The sequence below is a fragment of the Monodon monoceros genome, unplaced genomic scaffold (genome assembly GCF_005190385.1).
Source record: "Monodon monoceros isolate NGI ecotype Baffin Bay Population unplaced genomic scaffold, NGI_Narwhal_1 Super_Scaffold_9, whole genome shotgun sequence".
Lineage (NCBI taxonomy): Eukaryota > Metazoa > Chordata > Mammalia > Artiodactyla > Monodontidae > Monodon > Monodon monoceros.
The window spans coordinates 23,460,377-23,481,092 of NW_021703786.1; the positions used below are offsets into that span (position 1 = coordinate 23,460,377).

General features: G+C 38.4%; 1 protein-coding gene across 6 annotated transcripts in view; it reads left to right on the forward strand.

The window, feature by feature from the left end:
- Nucleotides 1-20,716, forward strand: part of CEP95 (centrosomal protein 95) — a 59,587-nt gene that overhangs the window by 9,440 nt on the left and 29,431 nt on the right. For 2 of the 6 annotated variants that reach the window (XM_029210991.1, XM_029210994.1), the window contains 6 exons: nucleotides 1,205-1,320; nucleotides 13,829-13,960; nucleotides 14,727-14,920; nucleotides 16,457-16,569; nucleotides 16,764-16,893; nucleotides 17,906-18,059. In XM_029210991.1, the coding sequence (XP_029066824.1) occupies nucleotides 1,205-1,320; nucleotides 13,829-13,960; nucleotides 14,727-14,920; nucleotides 16,457-16,569; nucleotides 16,764-16,893; nucleotides 17,906-18,059 (839 nt within the window). The remainder of the gene's footprint in view (nucleotides 1-1,204; nucleotides 1,321-13,828; nucleotides 13,961-14,726; nucleotides 14,921-16,456; nucleotides 16,570-16,763; nucleotides 16,894-17,905; nucleotides 18,060-20,716) is intronic. The other 4 variants (XM_029210995.1, XM_029210996.1, XM_029210992.1 and 1 more) reach the window with 3 other exon arrangements.

Genomic DNA, 20,716 nt, shown 5'->3' on the forward strand with positions numbered 1-20,716 from the left:
CTACTTAATTTAAAACATTTCCCTTCATCATCAGAGTAGTTCATGTTCCTTGCTGAAAACTTGGAAAGTACAGAGGAATAAAAAAGAAGCAAGAAAAGAAAAAAGATGAACTGTATCATTCAGAACTAAGTAACTGCTTGTTAACATTTTGTTGTAATTTAGCCTTCTTTACTGTTTTTTCTTTTGGGGATTTAGTCGTATTGTCTGTATAATTTTGTTTCCTGCATTTTAAAGTTTAACACATCAAGTCTTTTCCTAACTTGATAAACTCTTTACAATCATTTTTAATCACTGTATAACATATCATGCATATGGGTGCATCATAATTTACTAAACCACGCCTCTGAAGTGGAGGTAGTTATTCCTTTGTTTTTCAAATTATTATTTTTTAATGTGATACATACTTCTGTTTATTCTTTCTCTACTCTGCTTCCACTCATATATTTAAGCTACATTCCGAGTGGAAGACTATGAATGATATAAGGCTATTAAAAGTTGCCAAATTACTTTCCCAAAAGGCTGTGACTATTTAAATACCCACCAGCAGTATAAAAGTACTGGGTTACTGCACCCTCATCAACCAGTATCATCGACCAATACCAGAGTTATAAAATTGCTGTTTTCATAGGCAAAATGTAATGTTGTTGCAGGTTTGATTGTACTTCTGCTAAGTAGAGGTTGAACATGCTGCTATGATTTTCCTTTTAAGTATCCAATTATCAGTTTTTTTATGGAGTTTGTCATGGTTTGAAAAGCACAGGCAAAGCCTTCTTGTTTAAATATAGGATGTTGTAGAAAATGTGTCTTAAAGGAGACCATCAGGAAATAAATTTTTTGACTTTATTTTTCATTATTAGATTTAAAAATAACTAAAGTGCAACAATTAAAGGATGTTTAATACAAAATTAATATCCTACCTAGATTCCCTTCACTTCCACACCTCTAAAGTAACCAGTATTTATTGTTCTCTATGTATATTCGCCTATACATTTAATCCTTGACACTTTATACACAGCTTTTCCCACCATACGTGTATCAGTTAAAACAGTTAAGCAGTAGAAGGAAAAGTCTCCTGTTTTCTGCACATAACAATGACGAATCTGAACATCCATAGGCAGGCTGCTTGAAGCAGCTCTTGGGGTCCTCACAGAAAGGGCCCTTTGTGGTCAGGCCAGGCCATCAGTAAGTGAGGAAACTCTTTCAGGTGCTCCTCATCATCTGAGGCATTGGGCCCCTCTTGGGGTGGAGATGAAGCAGAATCCACTGGTGAAATAATTAGACTTGGAGACACAGCACACACCTTTTCTCTAAGAAGTAATGGTGAGTAGTTAAACTTCACATATCAGTTATTGTTATTCAACATAAAACTGTGAAAATGTAAATAGTTATACTTAGAAGTGTTTAAAAGTTGAGAAGAATAGAGAGAGCCCGAACTGGACATCAAAATTGAAATTCCAGAATACTGCCATTACCTACTGTATATGAACAGTTGTCCAGAATGAGTCAAGTGGGAGGCCTAGGCGCATGGGCAAATAGGTGGATGCAAGTTTGTCATGTAACATGTGGGACTTGATACCCTAGGAAGAAAATTCTGGATGTAGCTTAACAGTTTGGTCACACTCAGAATACCCCCTAAGTATAGTTTCCTGAGCTGGGTGACTCACTTTTTTCATGGTGTCAACCAAGTGTGTACATCCAGTGGCAGTTTTTCTCCCAGGCTTCAGGCCATATTTCCAACAGCCCCTCTTATACACAGTAAACCTGAATATCTCTCAGGCCTGTTTTGAGACTCTCACCTTGCCCTCCTCCAGCCATCCCACTTCCTGTTCTGCCCATCTTGGTTGTCTTGCTTTTCTCTTGGCATCATATAGCTTCTTTTTTCTTTTCTTTTTTTGGCTGTGCCACGCAGCTTGCAGGATCTCAGTTTCCCGACCAGGGATTGAACCTGGGCCACGGCAGTGAAAGCCCAGAATCCTAACCACTAGGCCACCAGGGAACTTGCAACATCATATAGTTTCTTTTGTTGGAATGCTCTTCCTTTCTCTTTCTGGCAAACTCACTCTATACAAAGCCCAACCTCTGAGGCTCTGTATTCCTACATTGTGGTCTTCTCACCTTGACTATTATGTAAACTGTGAGTTTCAGGGACAGTAGCAACCTCATATTCATTCAGCAAATACTTATTTAATGCCTTCCCTTTGCCAGGCAGTGGTGATACAGTAGTAAACAGAATAGACACAGACACAAATCCCTTTCCTTATAGAACATATATTCTACTTGTGGAGGCAGTCAATAAATAAGACAAGTGAAATGTCTAATAAAATTATTCATGTTTGTCTTAGTATTCCAAAAATTAGCAAAACATTAGGCCCACAATAAGTATTTTTTTTTTAATGGAAGAACAGGAATGCTAGAGTAGAATTAAGTACATTAAATTATGGGAATCAAGTGGCCTGTATTCTCTTCCAGACTCTGCTACTGGCTGTGTGACTTTGGACAAGCCCCTTATCTTTTCTGAGCCTCCGTTTCTTCAAGTGTGAAATTAGAGAATTAAACTAAACCATCTTTGAAATCCCTTTCAGCATTAACACTCTAATTCCAAGGAATAGACACACCATTCCAAGGAATTGTGTTCGAAGAACCTATGTCTGGGAGGTCAGACAGTAAGCCAAAGACATTTACTTGCCACTGGGATGGGCAAAGTAGCAGAATGAGCAGAGTCAAGTGTAGGTAATGCAAGAATGTTTCTTCAAGGTAGAGAGTCAGATGAAAGGGATGGTGATTTTAGAAATGGTGTTCTGTGATAGCAAGTGCCATGTAGAAAGGTTATATCTATAAAAAGTGAATTATTATTTTCAGATTTTAACTTCAGATTATAATGCAATTAAAAGGAAAAAAAGAAATGGTTGAGAGGGCTTCCCTGGTGGCGCAGTGGTTAAGAGTCTGCCTGCCGACACAGGGGACACGGGTTCGTGCCCCGGTCCGGGAAGATCCCACATGCCGCGGAGCGGCTGGGCTCATGAGCCATGGGTGCTGAGCCTGTGCGTCCGGAGTCTGTGCTCCGCAACGGGAGAGGCCACAACAGTGAGAGGCCCGCGTACCGCAAAAAAAAAAAAAAAAAAAAAAGGTTGAGAGAAAAGCCAGGCTAAGGTGTTTGGGTTTGATGTCATATGGTAGCTTCCTTTTATATTTGGATTTAATTCATCAGATAAATGTCATCATATACATTCTTAGACATCTAATTTAGGCTTTAATTCCAGGACTATAAATCTTTCTTTTTTATTGCAATATAATTGACATATAACATTATATTACTTATACAGATGTACAATATGATTCTTCAGTAGTATGTATTGCAAAATGATTACCACAGTATGTCTAGTTAATATTCGTTACCAAAAAATTACAAACTTTTTTCTTGTGATGAGAACTTTTAAGATCTACTCTATTAGCAACTTTCAAATATACAACACAGTATTTTCTTCTTAAACCTTTTTTAAAATTGAGATATAGTTGATGTACAATATTATATGTTACAGGTGTACAGCATAGTGATTCACAATTTTTAAATTTTTATATTCCATTTATAGTTATTATAAAGTATTGGCTATATTCCCTGTGTTGTACAATATATCCTTGTATCTTATTTTATACATAATAGTTTGTACCTCTTAACCCCTTCCCTGTCTTGCCCCCTCCCCACTGGTAACCACTAGTTTGTTCTCTACATCTGTGTGTTTGTTTCCTTTCTGTTATATTCACTAGTTTTATTTTTTAGCTTCCACATATAAGTGATATCATATAGTATTTGTTTTTCTGTCTGACTTATATCATTTAGCATAATACCCTCCAGGTCCACCCATGTTGTTGCAAATGGCAAAATTTTCATTCCATTTTTACGGGTGAGTAGTAGTCCATTGTATATATATATATACACCACATTTTCTCTATCCATCCTTTTTTTTTTTTTCATCCATTTGTTGATGGACACAGGTTGCTTCCATATCTTGGCAATTATAAATAATGCTGCTATGAATGTTGGGGGTGCACGTATCTTTTCAAATTAGTGTTCCCATTTATTTTGGATATATAACCAGAAGTGGAGTTGTTGGGTCATATGGTAGTTCTGTTTTTAGCTTTTTGAAAAACTGTTATACTGTTCTCCACAGTGGCAGCACCAATTTGCATTCCCACCCGTAGTGTACAAGGGTTCCCTTTTTTCCACATCCTCACCAGCATTTGTTATCTGTGGTCTTTTTTTTTGGGGGGGGGGTCAACATACACTTTTTTTAATGTATTTTTTTATTAATTTTTATTGGAGTATAGTTGCTTTACAATGTTGTGTTAATTTCTTCTGTATGGCAAAGTGAATCAGTTATATGTATACATGTATTTTCTCTTCTTTAGATTTCCTTCCCATTTAGGTCACCACAGAGCATTGAGTAGAGTTCCCTGTGCTATACAGTAGGTTCTCATTAGTTATCTATTTTATACATAGTAGTGTATATATGTCAATCATAATCTCCCAATTCATCCCACCCGCCCCCTTCCCCCCTTGATATCCATAAGTTTGTTCACTATATCTGTGTCTCTATTTCTGCTTTGCAAATAAGTTCATCTGTACCATTTTTCTAGATTCCACATGTAAGTGATATTATACAATATATTTCTCTTTCTGACTTACTTCACTCTGTATGACACTCTCTAGGTCTATCCACGTCTCTGCAAATGGCATTATTTTTCTTTTTTTATGGCTGAGTCGTACTGCATTGTATACATGTACCACATCTTCTTTATCCATCCCTCTCTTGATAGACATTTAGGTTGCTTCCATGTCCTGGCTATTGTAAGTAGTGCTGCAGTGAACATTGGAGTGCATGTATCTTTTTGAATTACGGTTTTCTCTGGTATCTGTGGTCTTTTTGATAGACATTCTGACAAGTGTGAGGTGATATCTCATTGTGGTTTTAATTTGCATTTCTCTGATGATTAGCGATATCGAGCATCTCTTCATGTGCCTGTTAGCCATCTGTATGTCTTTTTTGGAAAAATGTCTATTCGGGTCTTCTGCCCTTTTTTTTTTTTTTTTTTTTTTTTTGTTTTTGCGGTACGCAGGCCTCTCACTGTTGTGGCCTCTCCCGCTGCGGAGCACAGGCTCCGGACGCGCAGGCTCACGGACCCAGCTGCTCCGCGGCATGTGGGATCTTCCCAGACCGGGGCACGATCCCGTGTCCCCTGCATCGGCAGGCGGACTCTCAACCACTGCGCCACCAGGGAAGCCCTTCTGCCCATTTTTTAATTGGGCTTGTTTTTTTTGATGTTGAGTTGTATGAGCCTTTTATATATTTTGGATATTAATCCCTTTGTCAGTCATCTCATTAGCAAATATTTTCTAATTTTAAAGGTTGTCTTTTTTTGTTTTTTTGTTTGTTTTTCTGGCCACGCTGCGTGGCATGTGGGATTTTAGTTCCCTGTCCAGGGATCGAACCTGCACCCCCTGCATTGGAAGCACAGAGTCTCAACCTCTGGACCATCCCTAAAGGTTGTCTTTTTGTTGATGGTTTCCTTTGCTGTGCAAAATCTTTTAAGTCTAACTAGGTCCCATTTGTTTATTTTTGCTTTTATTTCCTTTGCTTTAGGAGACAGAGCCAAAAAGATACTGCTACAATTTATGTCAAAGAGTGTTCTGCATATGTTTTCTTCTAGGAGTTTTATGGTTTTTGGTCTTACATTTAGACCTATAATCCGTTTTGAGTTTACTTTTGTATATGGTGTGAGAAAATGTTGTAATTTCATTCTTTTACATGTAGCTGTCTAGTTTTCCTAGCACCACTTATTGAAGGACTGTCTTTTTCTCTGTTGTATATTGTTGCCTCCTTGTCATAGGTTAATTGACCTTCAGTGTGTGGGTTTATTTCTAGGCTCTCTATTCTGTTCCACTGATTTATGTATCTGGCTTTGTGCCAGTTCCATACTGTTTTGATTACTGTAGCTTTGTAGTATAGTCTGAAGTCAGGGAGCGTGAACCCTACAGCTCCTTTCTTGCTCAAGATTGTTTTGGCTATTCAGGGTCTTTTGTGTTTCCATACAAATTTTAACATTATTTGTTCTAGTTCTGTGAAAAATGTCATTGGTAATTTGGTAGGGATTGCATTGAATATGTGTATTGCCTTGACTAGTATAGTCAATTTAACAGTATTCTTCCAATTCTTGAACATGGTATATCTTTACATCTGTGTGTCATCTTCAGTTTCTTTCATCAGTGTCTTATAGTTTTTTGGGTACAGGCCTTTTACCTCCTTAGGTAGGTTTATTCCTGGGTGTTTTATTCTTTTTGGTGCAGTGACAAATGGGGTTGTTTCCTTAATTTCTCTTTCTGATAGTTTGTTGTTAGTGTATAAAATTGTGACAGATTTCTTCATATTAATTTTGTGTCCTGCAACTTTACTGAATTCACTGGTGAGCTCTGGTAGTTTTCTGGTGGCTTCTTTAGGATTTTCTATATATAGTATCATGTCATCTGCAAACTGATAGTTTTACTTCTTCCTTTCCAATTTAGATTCCTTTTATTTTTTTCTCTTGTCTGATTGCTGTGGCTAGGACTTTCAATTCTATGTTGCATAAATGTGGTGAGAGAGGGCATCCTTGTCTTGTTCCTGATCTTAGAGGAAATGCTTTTGGCTTTTCACCATTGAGTATGATGTTAACTGTGGGTTTCTTACATATGGCCTTTATTACGTTGAGGTATGTTCCCTCTATGCCCACTTTCTGGAGAGTTTTTATCATAAATGGGTGTTGAATTTTGTCAAAAGCTTTTTCTGCATCTATTAAGATGATCCTTTGATTTTTATTCTTTCAGTTTGTTAATGTGGTGTATCACATTAACAAATTTGCAGATTCTGAAAATCTTTGCATCCCTGGGATAAATCCCACTTGATCATGGTGTAGGATCCTTTCAATGCGTTGTTGGATTCGGTTTGCTAATATTTCATTGAGAATTTCTGCATCTATGTTCACCAGTGATTTGGGCCTGTAATTTTCTTTTTTTGTGATATCTTTGTCTGGTTTTGGTATCAAGGTGATGCTGGCCTCATTGAGTGAGTTCGGAAGTGTTCCTTCCTCTGCAATTTTTTGGAATAGTTTGAGAAGATTAGGTGTTAACTCTTCTCTACGTGTTTGGTAGAATTCAGCTGTGAAGCCATCTGGTCCTGGACTTTTTGTTTGTTGAGAGTTTTTAAATTAGTGATTCAGTTTCGTTACTGATAATTGGTCTGATCGTATTTTCTATTTCTTCCTGGTTCAGTCTTGGGAGATTGTACATTTCTAAGAATTTGTCCTTTTCTTCTAGGTTGTCCATTTTATTGGCATCTAGTTGTTTGTAGTAGTCTCTTATGATCTTTTGTATTTCTTTGGTGCTGGTTGTAACTTTTCTTTTTTCCCTTCTGATTTTATTGATTTGGACCTTCTCTCTTTTTTTCTTGATGAGTCTGGCTAAAGGCTTATCAATTTTGTTTGTTTTTTCAAAGAACCAATTCTTAGTTTCATTGATCTTTTCTACTGTTTTTTTTAGTCTCTATTTTATGTTTCTGCTTTGACCTTTCTTTCCTTCTACTAACTTTGGGTTTTGTCTGTGCTTTTTTTAGTTCTTTTAGGTATAAGGTTAGGTTGTTTATTTGAGGTTTTTTTGTTTCCTGAGGTAAGCTTGTATCACTAACTTCCCTCTTAGAACTGCATTTGCTGCATCCCGTAGATTTTGGATTATTATGTTTTTGTTTTCATTTGTCTCCAGGTATTTTTTTAATTCCTCTTTGATTTCTTCAGTGATCCATTGATTGTTTAACAGCATATTGCTTAACCTCTATGTGTTTGTGTTTTTTGCAGTTTTTCTTGTAGTTGATTACTAGCTTCCTAGTGTTGTGGTCAGAAAAGATGCTTGATGTGATTTCAGTTTTCTTAAATTTACTGAGGTTTATTTTGTGGCCTAGCATGTGATCTATCCTGGAGAATGTTCCATGTGCACTTGAAAAGAATGTGCATGCTGCTTCTTTTGGATCGAATGTTCTGTACATCTGTTAAGCCCATCTGGTCTAATGTGTCATTTAAGGCTAGTGTTTCCCTATTGATTTTCTGTCTGGATGATCTGCCCATTGATGTAAGTGGGGTGTTAAAGTCCCTTATTATTACTGTGTTACTGTCAGTTTCTTCCTTTATGTCTGTTAATGTTTGCTTTATGTATTGAGGTGCTTGTATATTGGGTGCATATCTATTTACAGTTATTATGTCTTCTTCTTGGATTGATCCCTTGATCATAATTTAATGTTCTCCTTTGTCTTTTGTAGTAGTCTTTAATGTCTGTTTTGTCTAATATGAATATTGCTACCCCAGTTTTCTTTTGTTTTCCATTTGCAGTGTCTCTCTCTCTCTATTTCCATATATATATGTGATTGTCTTAAGTTGCTGATCTCTCACCTTTTTTTTTTTTTGCAGTACGCAGGCTTCTCACTGTTGTGGCCTGTCCCGTTGCGGAGCATAGGCTCTGGACGCGCAGGCTCAGCGGCCATGGCTCACGGGCCCAGCCGCTCCACGGCATGTGGGGTCTTCCCGGACCGTGGCATGAACCCACGTCCCCTGCATCGGCAGGCGGACTCTCAACCACTGCGCCACCAGGGAAGCCCTGATCTCTCACTTTTAAATGCATTTTAACAACCCTGCACCTGTACTTTCCTTCCTTTATGATTACTGTTTTTGATATTATATCTTACATCTGATTGTTTTGTGTATCCTTAACTGCTTATCATGGATATAAATGATTTTACTCCTTTTCTCTTTTAACCTTACTAACTTTGTGTGTGGATAATTTCCTACCTTTACTGTATGGTTGCCTTTAGCAATGAACTTTTTCATTTTGTAATTTTCACCTTTCTAGTTATGGCCTTTTCTTTTTCACTTAGAGAAGTTCCTTTGACATTTGTTGTAAAGCTAGTTTGGTGATGCTGAACTCTTTTAGCTTTTGCTTGTCTGTAAACTTTTTGATCTCTCCATCAAATCTGAACGAGAGCCTTGCTGGGTAGAGTATTCTTGGTTGAAGGTTTTTCCCTTTCATCACTTTAAATATAGCCTGCCATTCCCTTCTGGCCTGCAGAGTTTCTGCTTAAAAGTCAGCTGATAGCCTTGTAGGAGTTCTCTTGTATGTTATTTGTTGCTTTTCCCTTGTTGCTTTTAAAGGTATTTTTAAATTTTTATTTATTTTTGGCTGCATTGGGTCTTTGTTGCTGCACATGGGCTTTCTCTAGTTGCGGTGAGCAGGGGCTACTCTTCGTTGCAGTGCAGTGGCTTTTCTTGTTGCAGAGCATGGGTTCTAGGCACCCAGGCTTCAGGAGTTGTGGCTTGCGGGCTCTGGAGCACAGGCTCAGTAGTCGTGGCATACAGGCTTAGTTGCTCTGCAGCATGTGGGATCTTCCGGGACCATAGCTCAAACCCGTGTCCCCTGCATTGGCAGGTGGTTTCTTAACCACTGTGCCACCAGGGAAGCCCCCCTTGTTGCTTTTAATATTCTCTCTTTACCTTTAATTTTTGCCCTTAGAACTAGAGTGTGTCTTGTAGTATGGGACTTCTCTGTGCTTCCTGGACTTGGCTGTCTGTTTCCCTTCCCAGGTTAGGGAAGTTTTCAGCTATTATGTCTTCAAACGTTATCAGCTCCTTTCTCTCTCTCTTATCCTTCTGGAACGCTTATAAATGCGAGTATTAGTGCATCTGATATTGTCCTAGAGATCTCTTAAGTGTTCTCATTTCTTTTGATTTCTCTTTAATTCGTTCAGCATCAGTGATGTCCACTACCCTGTCTTCTAGCTCACTGATCCATTCCTCTGTATCATTTAATCTACTTTAAATTCCTTCTAGTGTATTTTTCATTTGTTATTGTATTCTTTATTTCTAACTTCTTGTTCTTTATATTTTCTAACTCTTCATTAAAAACTTCTAATTTCTCATTCTGTGCATCCATTCTTCTCCCGAGTTCTTTGATCATCTTTATGATCACTACCCTGAACTCATTCTCCAGTAGATTGCCTATCTCCACTTCACTTAGTTGTTCTTCTGGGGTTTTATCTTGTACCTTTATCTGGAACATGTTACTCTGTTGCCTCATTTTGCCTAAGTTGCTATTTTTATTTTTATGTATCTGGTATGTTGATTATATTTCCCAACTTTGGAGAAGTGGCCTTTTGTTGGAAACGCCCTATGTGTCCCAGCAGTATGTCCTACCTGAGCTATATGCTCTAGCGGTTCCCCCTATGAGGACTGCATGGGTCTTTCTGTTGTGGTGGGCTGACTATGTGGGCAGTCTGGTATGCTTGGTTGGCCCCTGGGCCAGTTGGTTGCCTTGTGCAGAGGCTGCCAGCTGCTGGTTGGCTGGTCACGAGGTGGCTAACTGCATAACCACAGGGACCCCCGGGGCTTATACTGGGTCAGTGGTGCGGAGAGTCAGGGTCTAGAAGACTCCAGGGCTGTTGCCTGCCCACTGGTGGGTGAAGCCAGGTCCTTGGTTAGTGCTGGTCTACTGGTGGACAGAGCCAGGTCCTGGTTGCAGAGCCCAGGGTCCCAGAGCTTGTGTTGGATTGCTGGGGGTTGGGGGTGGGGGGCGCAGTTCCTGATACAGTTGAGTATGGGGTCTGGGGTGTCCTGAAGCTTGTGTTGGCCTGCTGGTGGGCAAGGCTGTGGCCCAGCTGGTCCCAGCACAGGGTCTGGCCTGCTAATGGGCAGGCTGGGTCCATAAGTTGCAGGACTAGTTTTCTTTCTTTTTTTTTTTTAATAATTTTTTTAAATTAATTAATTAATTTGGTTGTGCCAGGTCTTAGTTGAGGCTCACAGCCTCCTTCGTTGAGGCTCACAGCCTCCTTCGTTGAGGCTCACCAGCTTCTTAGTTGTGGCAGGCGGGCTTCCTTAGTTGCGGCTCACCAGCTCCTTAGTTGCAGCAGGAAGGCTTCCTTAGTTGTTGCATGGAAATTCTTAATTGCAGCGTGCATGTGGGATCTAGTTCCCTGACCAGGGTTCGAACCCGGGCCCCCTGCATTGGGAGCGCAGAGTCTTAACCACTGCGCCACCAGGGAAGTCCCGGGACTAGTTTTCTTGAGTCTCATGTCTGTCCCCTGGTGGGAGAAGCTGGTCCAGAGGCTAGAGCAGGCTCTCTGAAGGGCAGGGCCAGGGCCCAGTGGATTCTGGGACTGGTGCATGCCTTCTGGTGGTGAAGCTGGGTCCTGGGCCCTCTGGTAAGCAGGTCCATGTCCCAAGGCTGTATCTGTGGGCTCAGGGGATCTTAAGGCAGCCTGTCTGCTGATGGGTGGGGCTGTGTCCCTGCCCAAGTTAGTTGCTTGGCCTGATGTGTCCCAGCACTGGCACCTACAGGCTGTTGGGTTGGGGCCATGTCTTGGCGCTAATGAGCTAGAGGTAGGATTCCACAATGGCGCTTGCCAGCACCAGGGTCCACATGGTAGAAGGAGCTCCTAAAAATGGCTGCTGCCAGTGTCTGTGTTCCCATGGTGAACTCCAGTTGCCTCTTGCCTCTCCGGGAAGCTCTCTAAGATCAGCAAGTAGATCTGGCCTAGGCTCCTCTCAAATTACAGCTTCTGTCCTGGGTCTCAGTAGATTTTGTGTGTGCCCTTTAAGAATGAAATCTCTATTTCCTGCAGCCCTCTGGGATTCCCAAAAGTAATCTCCAGTGGTCTTCAAAGCCAAATGTTCTGGGAGCTCATGTTCCCGGTGCAGGCCCCCCAGGCTGGGGAGCCTATGTGGGACTCAAGACTTTGGCAGAACCCTTACAAAGTAATTGTTCTCATTTGTGGGTCACCCACTGGGGGGTATGGGACTTGACTATATTGCAAGTCTGCCCCTCCTAGCCATCTCGTTGTGGTTCGTTCTTTATGTCTTTAGTTGTAAAAGATCTTTTTTGGTAGGGTCCTGTCTTTTTCATCAATGGTTGTTCTGCAGATGGTTGTGATTTTGGTGTGTCTATGAGAGGAGGTGAGCTCAGAGTCTTTCTACTCTGCCATCTTGGCCATCTCCCTTCCTTAAACCTTTTATATAAGTAAGGAGAAATCCCTTCCTAAGCACCTTGTAACAGGATACACAGCAGGATCTCACCATTATGCAAATCTGGCCTGCCCCTGGGGCCAAGGCACCGCTGCTCTGTGACTGAGTGGGGGAGGGGGTAATGAGGCCTCTACAAGAATTGGGGTTTGCTTTATAGGTGGCGTGAGCCAGATTCCTTATGGAGGAGCCTGGGATGAGAGGCCTTTGGCACCCAGGGCACCACCCCAATACAATATTAATGTAGTCACCATACGGTACATTACATCCCTATGACTTATTTTATAACTGGAAGTTTGTCTTCTGACCATCTTCACTCATTTGTTCTACTGAAGACCCCCTTTTTTTTTTTTTTTTTTTGTAAATGAGAGGTATTTACTATACAGATACTTAAATAATTGATTTTCTTTTTTTTTTTTTTTTTTTTCTTCTGGCTGCACCGTGCAGCTTGCAGGATCTCAGTTGCCTGACCAGGGACTGAACCCTGGCCATCACATTGAAAGCTCGGAATCCCAGCCATTAGGCCACCGTGGAACTCCCTAATTGAAATATTATTAATGCTTACAGTAAAGAAGTTCACAATCTCTGCAGTAATAAAACAGTATGTTCTAAAACAGTCCGAAGATCATTGAGAGGAATTTGTGTAACTTTCAGTCTGACCAATTAAAATTTCCAGATGATAACTAAGCATGAGATTTTAGGAGAAATTCCATCAAAAAGAAAGAGCATATGAAATGGTTATTCAAGGAGCCGAAGAAAAAAATGGACCCAGATAAAAATGAATTAGTCTGTGGTCAAACTGATGACAAATTCAGTATAATGAAATTGAGGACCAAGTTGTGAACATTATGTCTTAGAGGATATTCACGTGAAATATGAAGTTATGTAGGGAAATTTACATACTTAAAACATTTTGGTATTGAAAATGGCCATATTGCACTGGATTGTGGAAAAGGAGAGCCCAAAAAGATGTATTTGCAGATTTTTAAAAGATATCAGTTGAGTGTCAAAATTCTGAAAATACCGTATTTGGGAATAAGTTGTGTGGATTTGGGGATCTGTACAAGGTGAATTTTTCTGTTTTTAGTGATTTTATCAGTTGACCGTATCGGTAAACAACGAGTTTTCAGGGTGCATTCTCATACTTTCAAAGTGAGGAGTAAGTTTACGGTGAAGTCTTTCATTAAACTGAAGAAGGGATAGATAAATAGAAAGTTATTTAGAGAGGGAAAGTCATTAATCCATTTTGTTTATGGGAAGTTTGTGTATTGTAGATTTCCAAGGGAGCAAAGTGGATATTCCCTCAATTTCAGAACTATTTTTAATGTAGCTCTCTGTGTACTAACATTATAGAGCTGATTCAAAATATTAAGCGTTTGAAAATTAGACAAAACAATTCGTTTGACCTACAAATCTTTGATTATGGTACCAGCCAAGATCTCTAGTTTAGAGATATACCCATGCAACAGTCAGCATTTCTGTTACAAGTCTGGCATCTATTTTTCTAAAGCAAAGGAATGAAACATTGTGTAAAACTTTGTTTTTAAGTTATGTAAATGATTCTGGGCTACAGAACTACATATTACTATCTGATAGTTATTAAAAGTAATTGGTATTTCAAGCAATCAGACCAACATAGTTCTATGATTTTGTCACTTCTGATGTTTTTATCCTCAGGGTATTAAACTCATAGCTTTTAGTCTAACATTCAGCAATAAAAAAGTTTTACTTTAATATTTTCTAGATGCCCAAGGTCCTAATGAAATGCAGTCTAAAAAAGCCTCAACCCTACCATGTTCTGACTCACATGAAGAAGTGTTGAACACTCCCTCATCTAGTTTTTTGTCCAAGAGTGGGACATCCTTTGTTGAAGACAGTGAGTAGTAATGCATTGAGTTCTTGAGACTATTGCTGTGAGTTGAAGACAATCGTTCTTGTGGCAGTTGCTATTAGCCTTTTTACTTTTGTTGCTCTACAATTAATGCGATTCATTTTGGTTTTATGTGACCTCATTTGTAAATGTTTGCTATTAATTATGAACTCGGATTTCTTCATAAGATGGTCTTTGGTCACATGTTTTGCATCCGCTATTTTATTTAAATCCTCTCCTCTCAAACAGAGACTTTAGGACAATAAGAGTCTGTTACGTTAGACTGATTAGATATCAGTTGGTGGTCTTCAAATTATAATAGCTTGAAAAATATTCTCAGTTTGTATTGTCTCTGAGGTTTTCATATGGTTACTATTATATAAAGTCATTGTTAATGGCTAACTATTTTTATAACATGTGGATGAACCATAATTTATATAGCTATTCTTTAAGCCATTTAGGTTTTTAGTAATTTTTCATTGTTTTTAAATAACTTTAGGAAGCATTTTTATGATAATAACATTAAAATTGCATTCTTCCTGATTTAATTAGGTCCCTACTTGTTTACTGAGGATGAGTCCCTATTTTCATTGATTTTTAGGTGTGTTTTTTTTTCTTAATCAAGCTTAAAATACATTTCTAAGTAGTGTGTGTGAACATGTTTGTATAGGGTATGTGTATATATAAAATGATACAGGATATATATATATATTAAAAAAATGGTTTATTTCTTAGAGTTCATCTTAATGTCCACTTTGATTTGTCCAACTAGCAGAAATTCCTTCTGTGGATATGATCCCAAACGCTAGGAAGTTAGGGGAGCCTATCCGATCAGCTATTCCTTTACATCCACCTTACCATCCTTCAGAGCCTCGAGCTCTCTGCCCCATAGGAAAAGAATACTTGCGTTCAAGTCACTGCTCCCCTACCGTGAATTCTACTGGAGAAGGCACAGCATTTTCTGTGGTAAGTGGAAAAGCTTGCTTTCAACTGGTGAAAAGTCTATAGATTTAAAAAGGCTTCTGCTAGAATTGTAGTCAAGGATACTGCACTAATCAGAGCACTGTACTTCTTAAAATTTACCTCTGCATATACCTGTATATTCTTACCCTAGGAAGATAGGGACAGGATGACTATGTAAAAGGGGAAATAGTAAGAGCCAACACATACTGAGTGTTTATTTTGTGCCAGGCACAGTTCTGCCTAATTTGCAGGTATCGAAAAAATTTCTTCTTACAGCACAGCTCTCGAGTAGGTACTATTTATATTTCCCATGTGGAAGCTGAAATAGAGAGTTTAAGAATCTTGTCTGAGGTCACACAGCAATTGTAGAATTAGGATTAGAATTCAAGCATTCTAGTTTCAGTACCCATATTGTATGTCTCTAATTGAGTAATTGAAATGTTTTAACATATAGGAAAATGTCAGAACTAATCTTTCATCCATATTCCTATTATCCAGCATGAACTACTGTTAACATTTTGGCCTATTAGCTTCCACTCTTTTCTTCTTTGAAAATAAAATCCTTTTTTACACAGTCATCCTTTTCCTATCTTTCTAGCAACAAGAACGCTCAGGTATATGCCAAGGGTAAATTTATAAACAATGATACACTCTCATAATTAAAAATTCATACAGTGCTGAAAAAGTAGTTAGCATTAGGTGACCATAATTCTAAACATTCTGTGCATCTATTTAGATAGGGGGGTGGATGGATAAAAAGAGAAAAAAGGGATCATAGGATAATGGTTACATTTGGGGAAGGCTTGCAGGGATGGTGGAAGGCCTTCTGAGTTGCTGGTAATATTCTTTTTCTCTACCTGGGTTGCAGTTAGGTGGGAATATTCTTTTTCAAATAATTCTTGAGCAGGACACTAACTTCAATTTTAAACGTTTTTTAAAAATGTGATTATATTATAGTTATTTACTAAACAGTATTAAATTTAATTTTACTTTAATAGAAGAAAAAGATACTGAAGTGAAATTGAAGAGATTGTTAAACATCAAATGTTTCTTTACCACAAGAAATATTTTCTATAAGATTCCCTCTAAAGTTAAGAAATAAATTGTTTAAAATGTTGAGCTTATATTCATATTTTGGAGGTTTTGTCTTGTTTCAGTTTTGGACAGTTTCTATTGACTTCTTGATATGAAAGATAATGACTTTAATACTTTCCACTTGCGATTTGATCATTTTTTCATTGTCCACATGTAGCCGTAACCCCTACATTTTTATATTTGAGAACACCTCACTTGCATTTATATTTGAATGCAATCCTGAGCCATACTTTTTCTTTGAGTACAAGTTTATAGACATTGCTCCATCCTTTGGCATTGGGAATCAGTGGAGTGTTTTGACAAATGTGTGTCTTAAAAAAGCAAAACATGGAGAATGAAGGGATCTAGCTTTGTGTTACAGGTCCTCCCTTCCCATCACACCCAAAATGTTCTTCTTTTTGTGTCTTCCTTATACCTCTTTCAAATCAACTCTGTTTTTAATAGGAACCAGATAATAGAGTTTTCTTAACTTCCAAGTTGTCTAAAGATGGCAAACAGGAAATGTATCCAGTTCAGGTCCAAGGCCCTAGGACAAGGAAGCTTCCCAAAGGAAAAAGGTAACATTACTGTAGGCTTCAATATTTACAGTCTGTCTGCAAAGGGATTTGAAGAGTTAAGGATATACTCTCCAAATTTTGCTGTGAAGACCAGTATGAAATATTTGGTAAAACGTGTATTATAGTAGCTTTGAACTAAGTAATGTACATACACTTGTCTACTTAAATGTGTCACAAGGTCACTTTTATTACAGGTATGAAAACAGAACTGCAGTCTCATCCTGGGATTCACCTTTCTCCCAGAGGGCAGAAAAGAGGTTAACAGAACAAGAATTACATGCAGTATCAGAGAAACTATCTCAGCGCCTCTCTGAACTAGATTGGGCAAGTCTTGTTTTTTAATCTGTATTGAGGTCGCCATAGTTGGTGAGCATTTAAGTGATTTTACAATTGAAGGTGAGAGCTAAGCTAAGGTACTAGGAAGTTAGTTGCGTCTTACTGAAAATCTTCCATAAGTCGAGCAGGTAGGACATAGGATGAGAAATTATATCCTAGCCTTTTATTATATAACCAAATTTGGTATAGATTTATCCAAATTTTTATCAAATTCTATTTATTTATTTATTTGGCTGCGTCAGGTCTTAGTTGCGGCATGCGGGATGTTTTATTGAGGTGCACGGGCTCTTCATTGCGGCACGTGGTCTTCTCTAGTTGTGTGTGGGCTCAGTAGTTGCAGCCCGTGGGCTCTCTAGTTGTGGCGTGCAGGCTCCAAAGTGCACAGGCCTCAGTAGTTGTGGCGCGTGGGCTGTAGAGCACACAGGCTCAGTATTTGTGGTACGCAGGCTCTAGAGCGCACGGGCTCAGTAGTTGCTGTGTGCAGGCTTAGTTGTCCTGTGGCACGTGGGATCTTAGTTCCCCAATCAGGGATTGAACCCGCATCCCCTGTATTGGGAGGCGGATTGTTAACCACTGGACCACCCGGGAAGTCCCAAATTTTTATCGAATTCTGATTAAAACTAAATAATTTAATGTAACTGATTATATTAAACCGTATATCTTTAGATATATCTGTATTGTTTCCCTTTGTCACTAAAGACACATTTGGTATAAAATTAGATGGATCTCTGATTTTCACAAAATACTGTAGTTTGGGGGTATCATTGAATAAATATATTAAATTCCTATGTGACTTACTCTTAAGTTTATTGAAACTGAATAGTCCATGGCATTGATGTATATATATCCTTTAGAAACTATGCATAAGCATCTGAAAATTTGTGTCTAAACTTGGGCTTAATTATCTGAGAAAACTTTTAAAAGGTTATATCTGTCTAATCTTTCAAACTTGCATTCTGCTGAAGTCAATGAAAGATGTTAAAAAGAATTTTCTTGATAGATGTTAAAAAGTGCCCTGGGTGATCGAATTAAAGAAAAGACCGGCTTTGAAGAGGAGGATATTGGAAATGAAGAGGTGGAAAGTGGAAATGATGAGACACTGTCTCAGCATAGTGACAGCATTGTGGAGTATGGGCTGAAGAAGCAAAGGCCAGGTACCTATCTCAGGCCAGGTTAAGGACGTCCCCAGAAACCACTTAGCCACTCTGATCTAATGACTGGCTTTCTTTTTTAAATATTTCAGAAATATGTGAAAGCATCAAAAATAATATCAAATACCTGTATCTCCATCTAGAAGTAGCAGATGTTAACAGTTACATTTGCTTTACACCTTTTGTGTTTAAGAAATAGAGTTAAAATCTCTTCTCTTGTCCCCACATTCTTTTTCTTTCCCTCAAAGAAATTACTCTCTCAAAGTTGGTATCTTTTCTTCATATCTCTGTTTTTTGTTTATTTTTAATTTTTTCCAGGTTTATTGAGATATAATCAACATACAACATTGTATCATGTAAGGTGTACAACATAATGATTTGATATATGTGTATATTGCAGAATGATTACTACAGTAAGTTTAGTTAACATCTGTTACTTCACATTCAGTTTTTTTATGTGATGATAACTTTTTTTTTAAATTTATTTTTATTTATTTTTGGCTGTGTTGGGTCTTCGTTTCTGTGCAAGGGCTTTCTCTAGTTGCGATGAGTGGGGGCCACTCTTCATCGCGGTGCATGGGCCTCTCACTGTCGCGGCCTCTCTTGTTGCGGAGCACAGGCTCCAGACGCGCAGGCTCAGTAGTTGTGGCTCACGGGCCCAGTTGCTCCGCAGCATGTGTGATCCTCCCAGACCAGGGCTCAAACCCGTGTCCCCTGCATTGGCAGGCAGACTCTCAACCACTGCACCACCAGGGAAGCCCTGATGATAACTTTTAAGATCTAATCTTTGAGCAACTTTCAAATACACAATACAGTATTAATTGTAGTCACCATACTGTACATTATATTCTGAGAACTTATAACTGTAAGTTCTACCTTTTGAACAACTTCACACATTTCACCCATCCTTCATACCCCCTACTGGCAACCACCAGTCTGTTCTTCTCTGTATTTTATGCATTTGATTTTTTAAAATTCCACATAAAAGTAATATCATAGAGTATTTGTCTTTGTCTGACTCATTTCACTTAGCATAATGCCCTCAAGGACCATTCATGTTGTGCAAATGGCAGAATTTCCTTTTTTATGGCAGAATAATATTCCATTGTGTATATATCACATTTTCTTTATCCATCGACTGAACACTTCGTTGTTTGCATATCTTTGCTGTTGTAAATAATGCTTCAGTGAACATGGAGATGCAGCTATCTTTTTGAGGTAGTGATTTCTTTTCACTTCTGGATATATACCCAGAAGTGGAATTGCTGGATCATATGGTAGTTTTATTTTTAATTCTACCAGGAACCTCCATATTGCTTTCCATAATGGCTGCACCATTTACATTCCCACCAAGGATTTGCAAGGGTTACCTTTTCTCTACATCCTTTCCAACACTTGTTACTTCTTGCTTTTTTTGAGGATAGCCGTCCCATAGGTATGAGTTGATATCTAATTGTGTTTTTGATTTGCATTTCCCTAATCATTAGTGATGTTGAGCACCTTTTCATGTACCTGTTGGCCTTTGTATGTCATCTTTGGAAAAATGTCTGTTCAGTTCCTCTGCCTATTTTTTAATTGGATTTTTTTTTCTTTCTGCTGTTGAGTTAATACTTTGAATATTAACCCCTTATCAGATACCTGATTTGCAAATATATTCTCCCATTTGGTAGATTGTCTTTTCATTTTGTTGGTGGTTTTCTTTGCTCTGCAGAAGTTTATTAGTTTTAATAGCCCCACCTCTTTATTTTTGCTTTTGTTGCCTTTATTTTTGGTGTCAAATGCAAAAAATCATTGCCAAGGCCAATGTCAGCCAGGTTAGTGCCTTTTTACTTACCTTTATTTCTTCTAGAAGTTTTATGGCTTCAGGTCTTATGCTCAAGTCTCTTAATTCATTTTGAGTTGATCTTTGTGTTTGGTGTAAGATAGGAGTCCAGTTTCATTATTTTGCATGTGGTGTCCAGTTTTCCCAACACCATTTATTAAAAAGGGTATCCTTTCCCCACTGTATATTCTTGGCTCCTTTATCATAAATTAATTGACCATATATTCATGGGTTCGTTGGGCTCTCTATTGTGTTCCATTAAGCTCTGTGTCTGTTTTTTGCCAATATTTTGTTTTGATTACTGTAGCTTTGTATATAGTTTGAAATCAGGAAGTGTGATGGCCTCCAGCTTTGTTCTTTTTTCTCAGGATTGTTTTGGCTGTTTGGGGTGTTTGTGGTTCCAAACAAATTATATGATTGTTTGTTCTATTTCTGTGAAAAATACCATTGGAATTTTCATAGGGTTTGCATTGAGTTTGTAGATCTCTTTGAGGAGTATGCACATTTTAACAGTATTAATTCTTCCAATCCATGAACACAGATCATCTTTCCATTTATTTGTGTCTTCTTTAATTTCTTTCATCAGTGTCTTACAATTTTTGGTGTACAGGTCTTTCACCTCCTTGGTTAAATTTATTCCTAGGTATATTATTCTCTTTGAAGCAGTTGTAAATGGGATTGTTCCTTAATTTCTCTCTTTTTATTTTTTTAAAGAGGAGAAAACAAAAGTTTAGTAACACATATATATGGGAGAGACCTAGGAAAACTGAGTAACTCCAATTTCTCTGATAGTTTGTTATTAATGTATAGAATTGCAACTATTTTTGTACAGTTGACC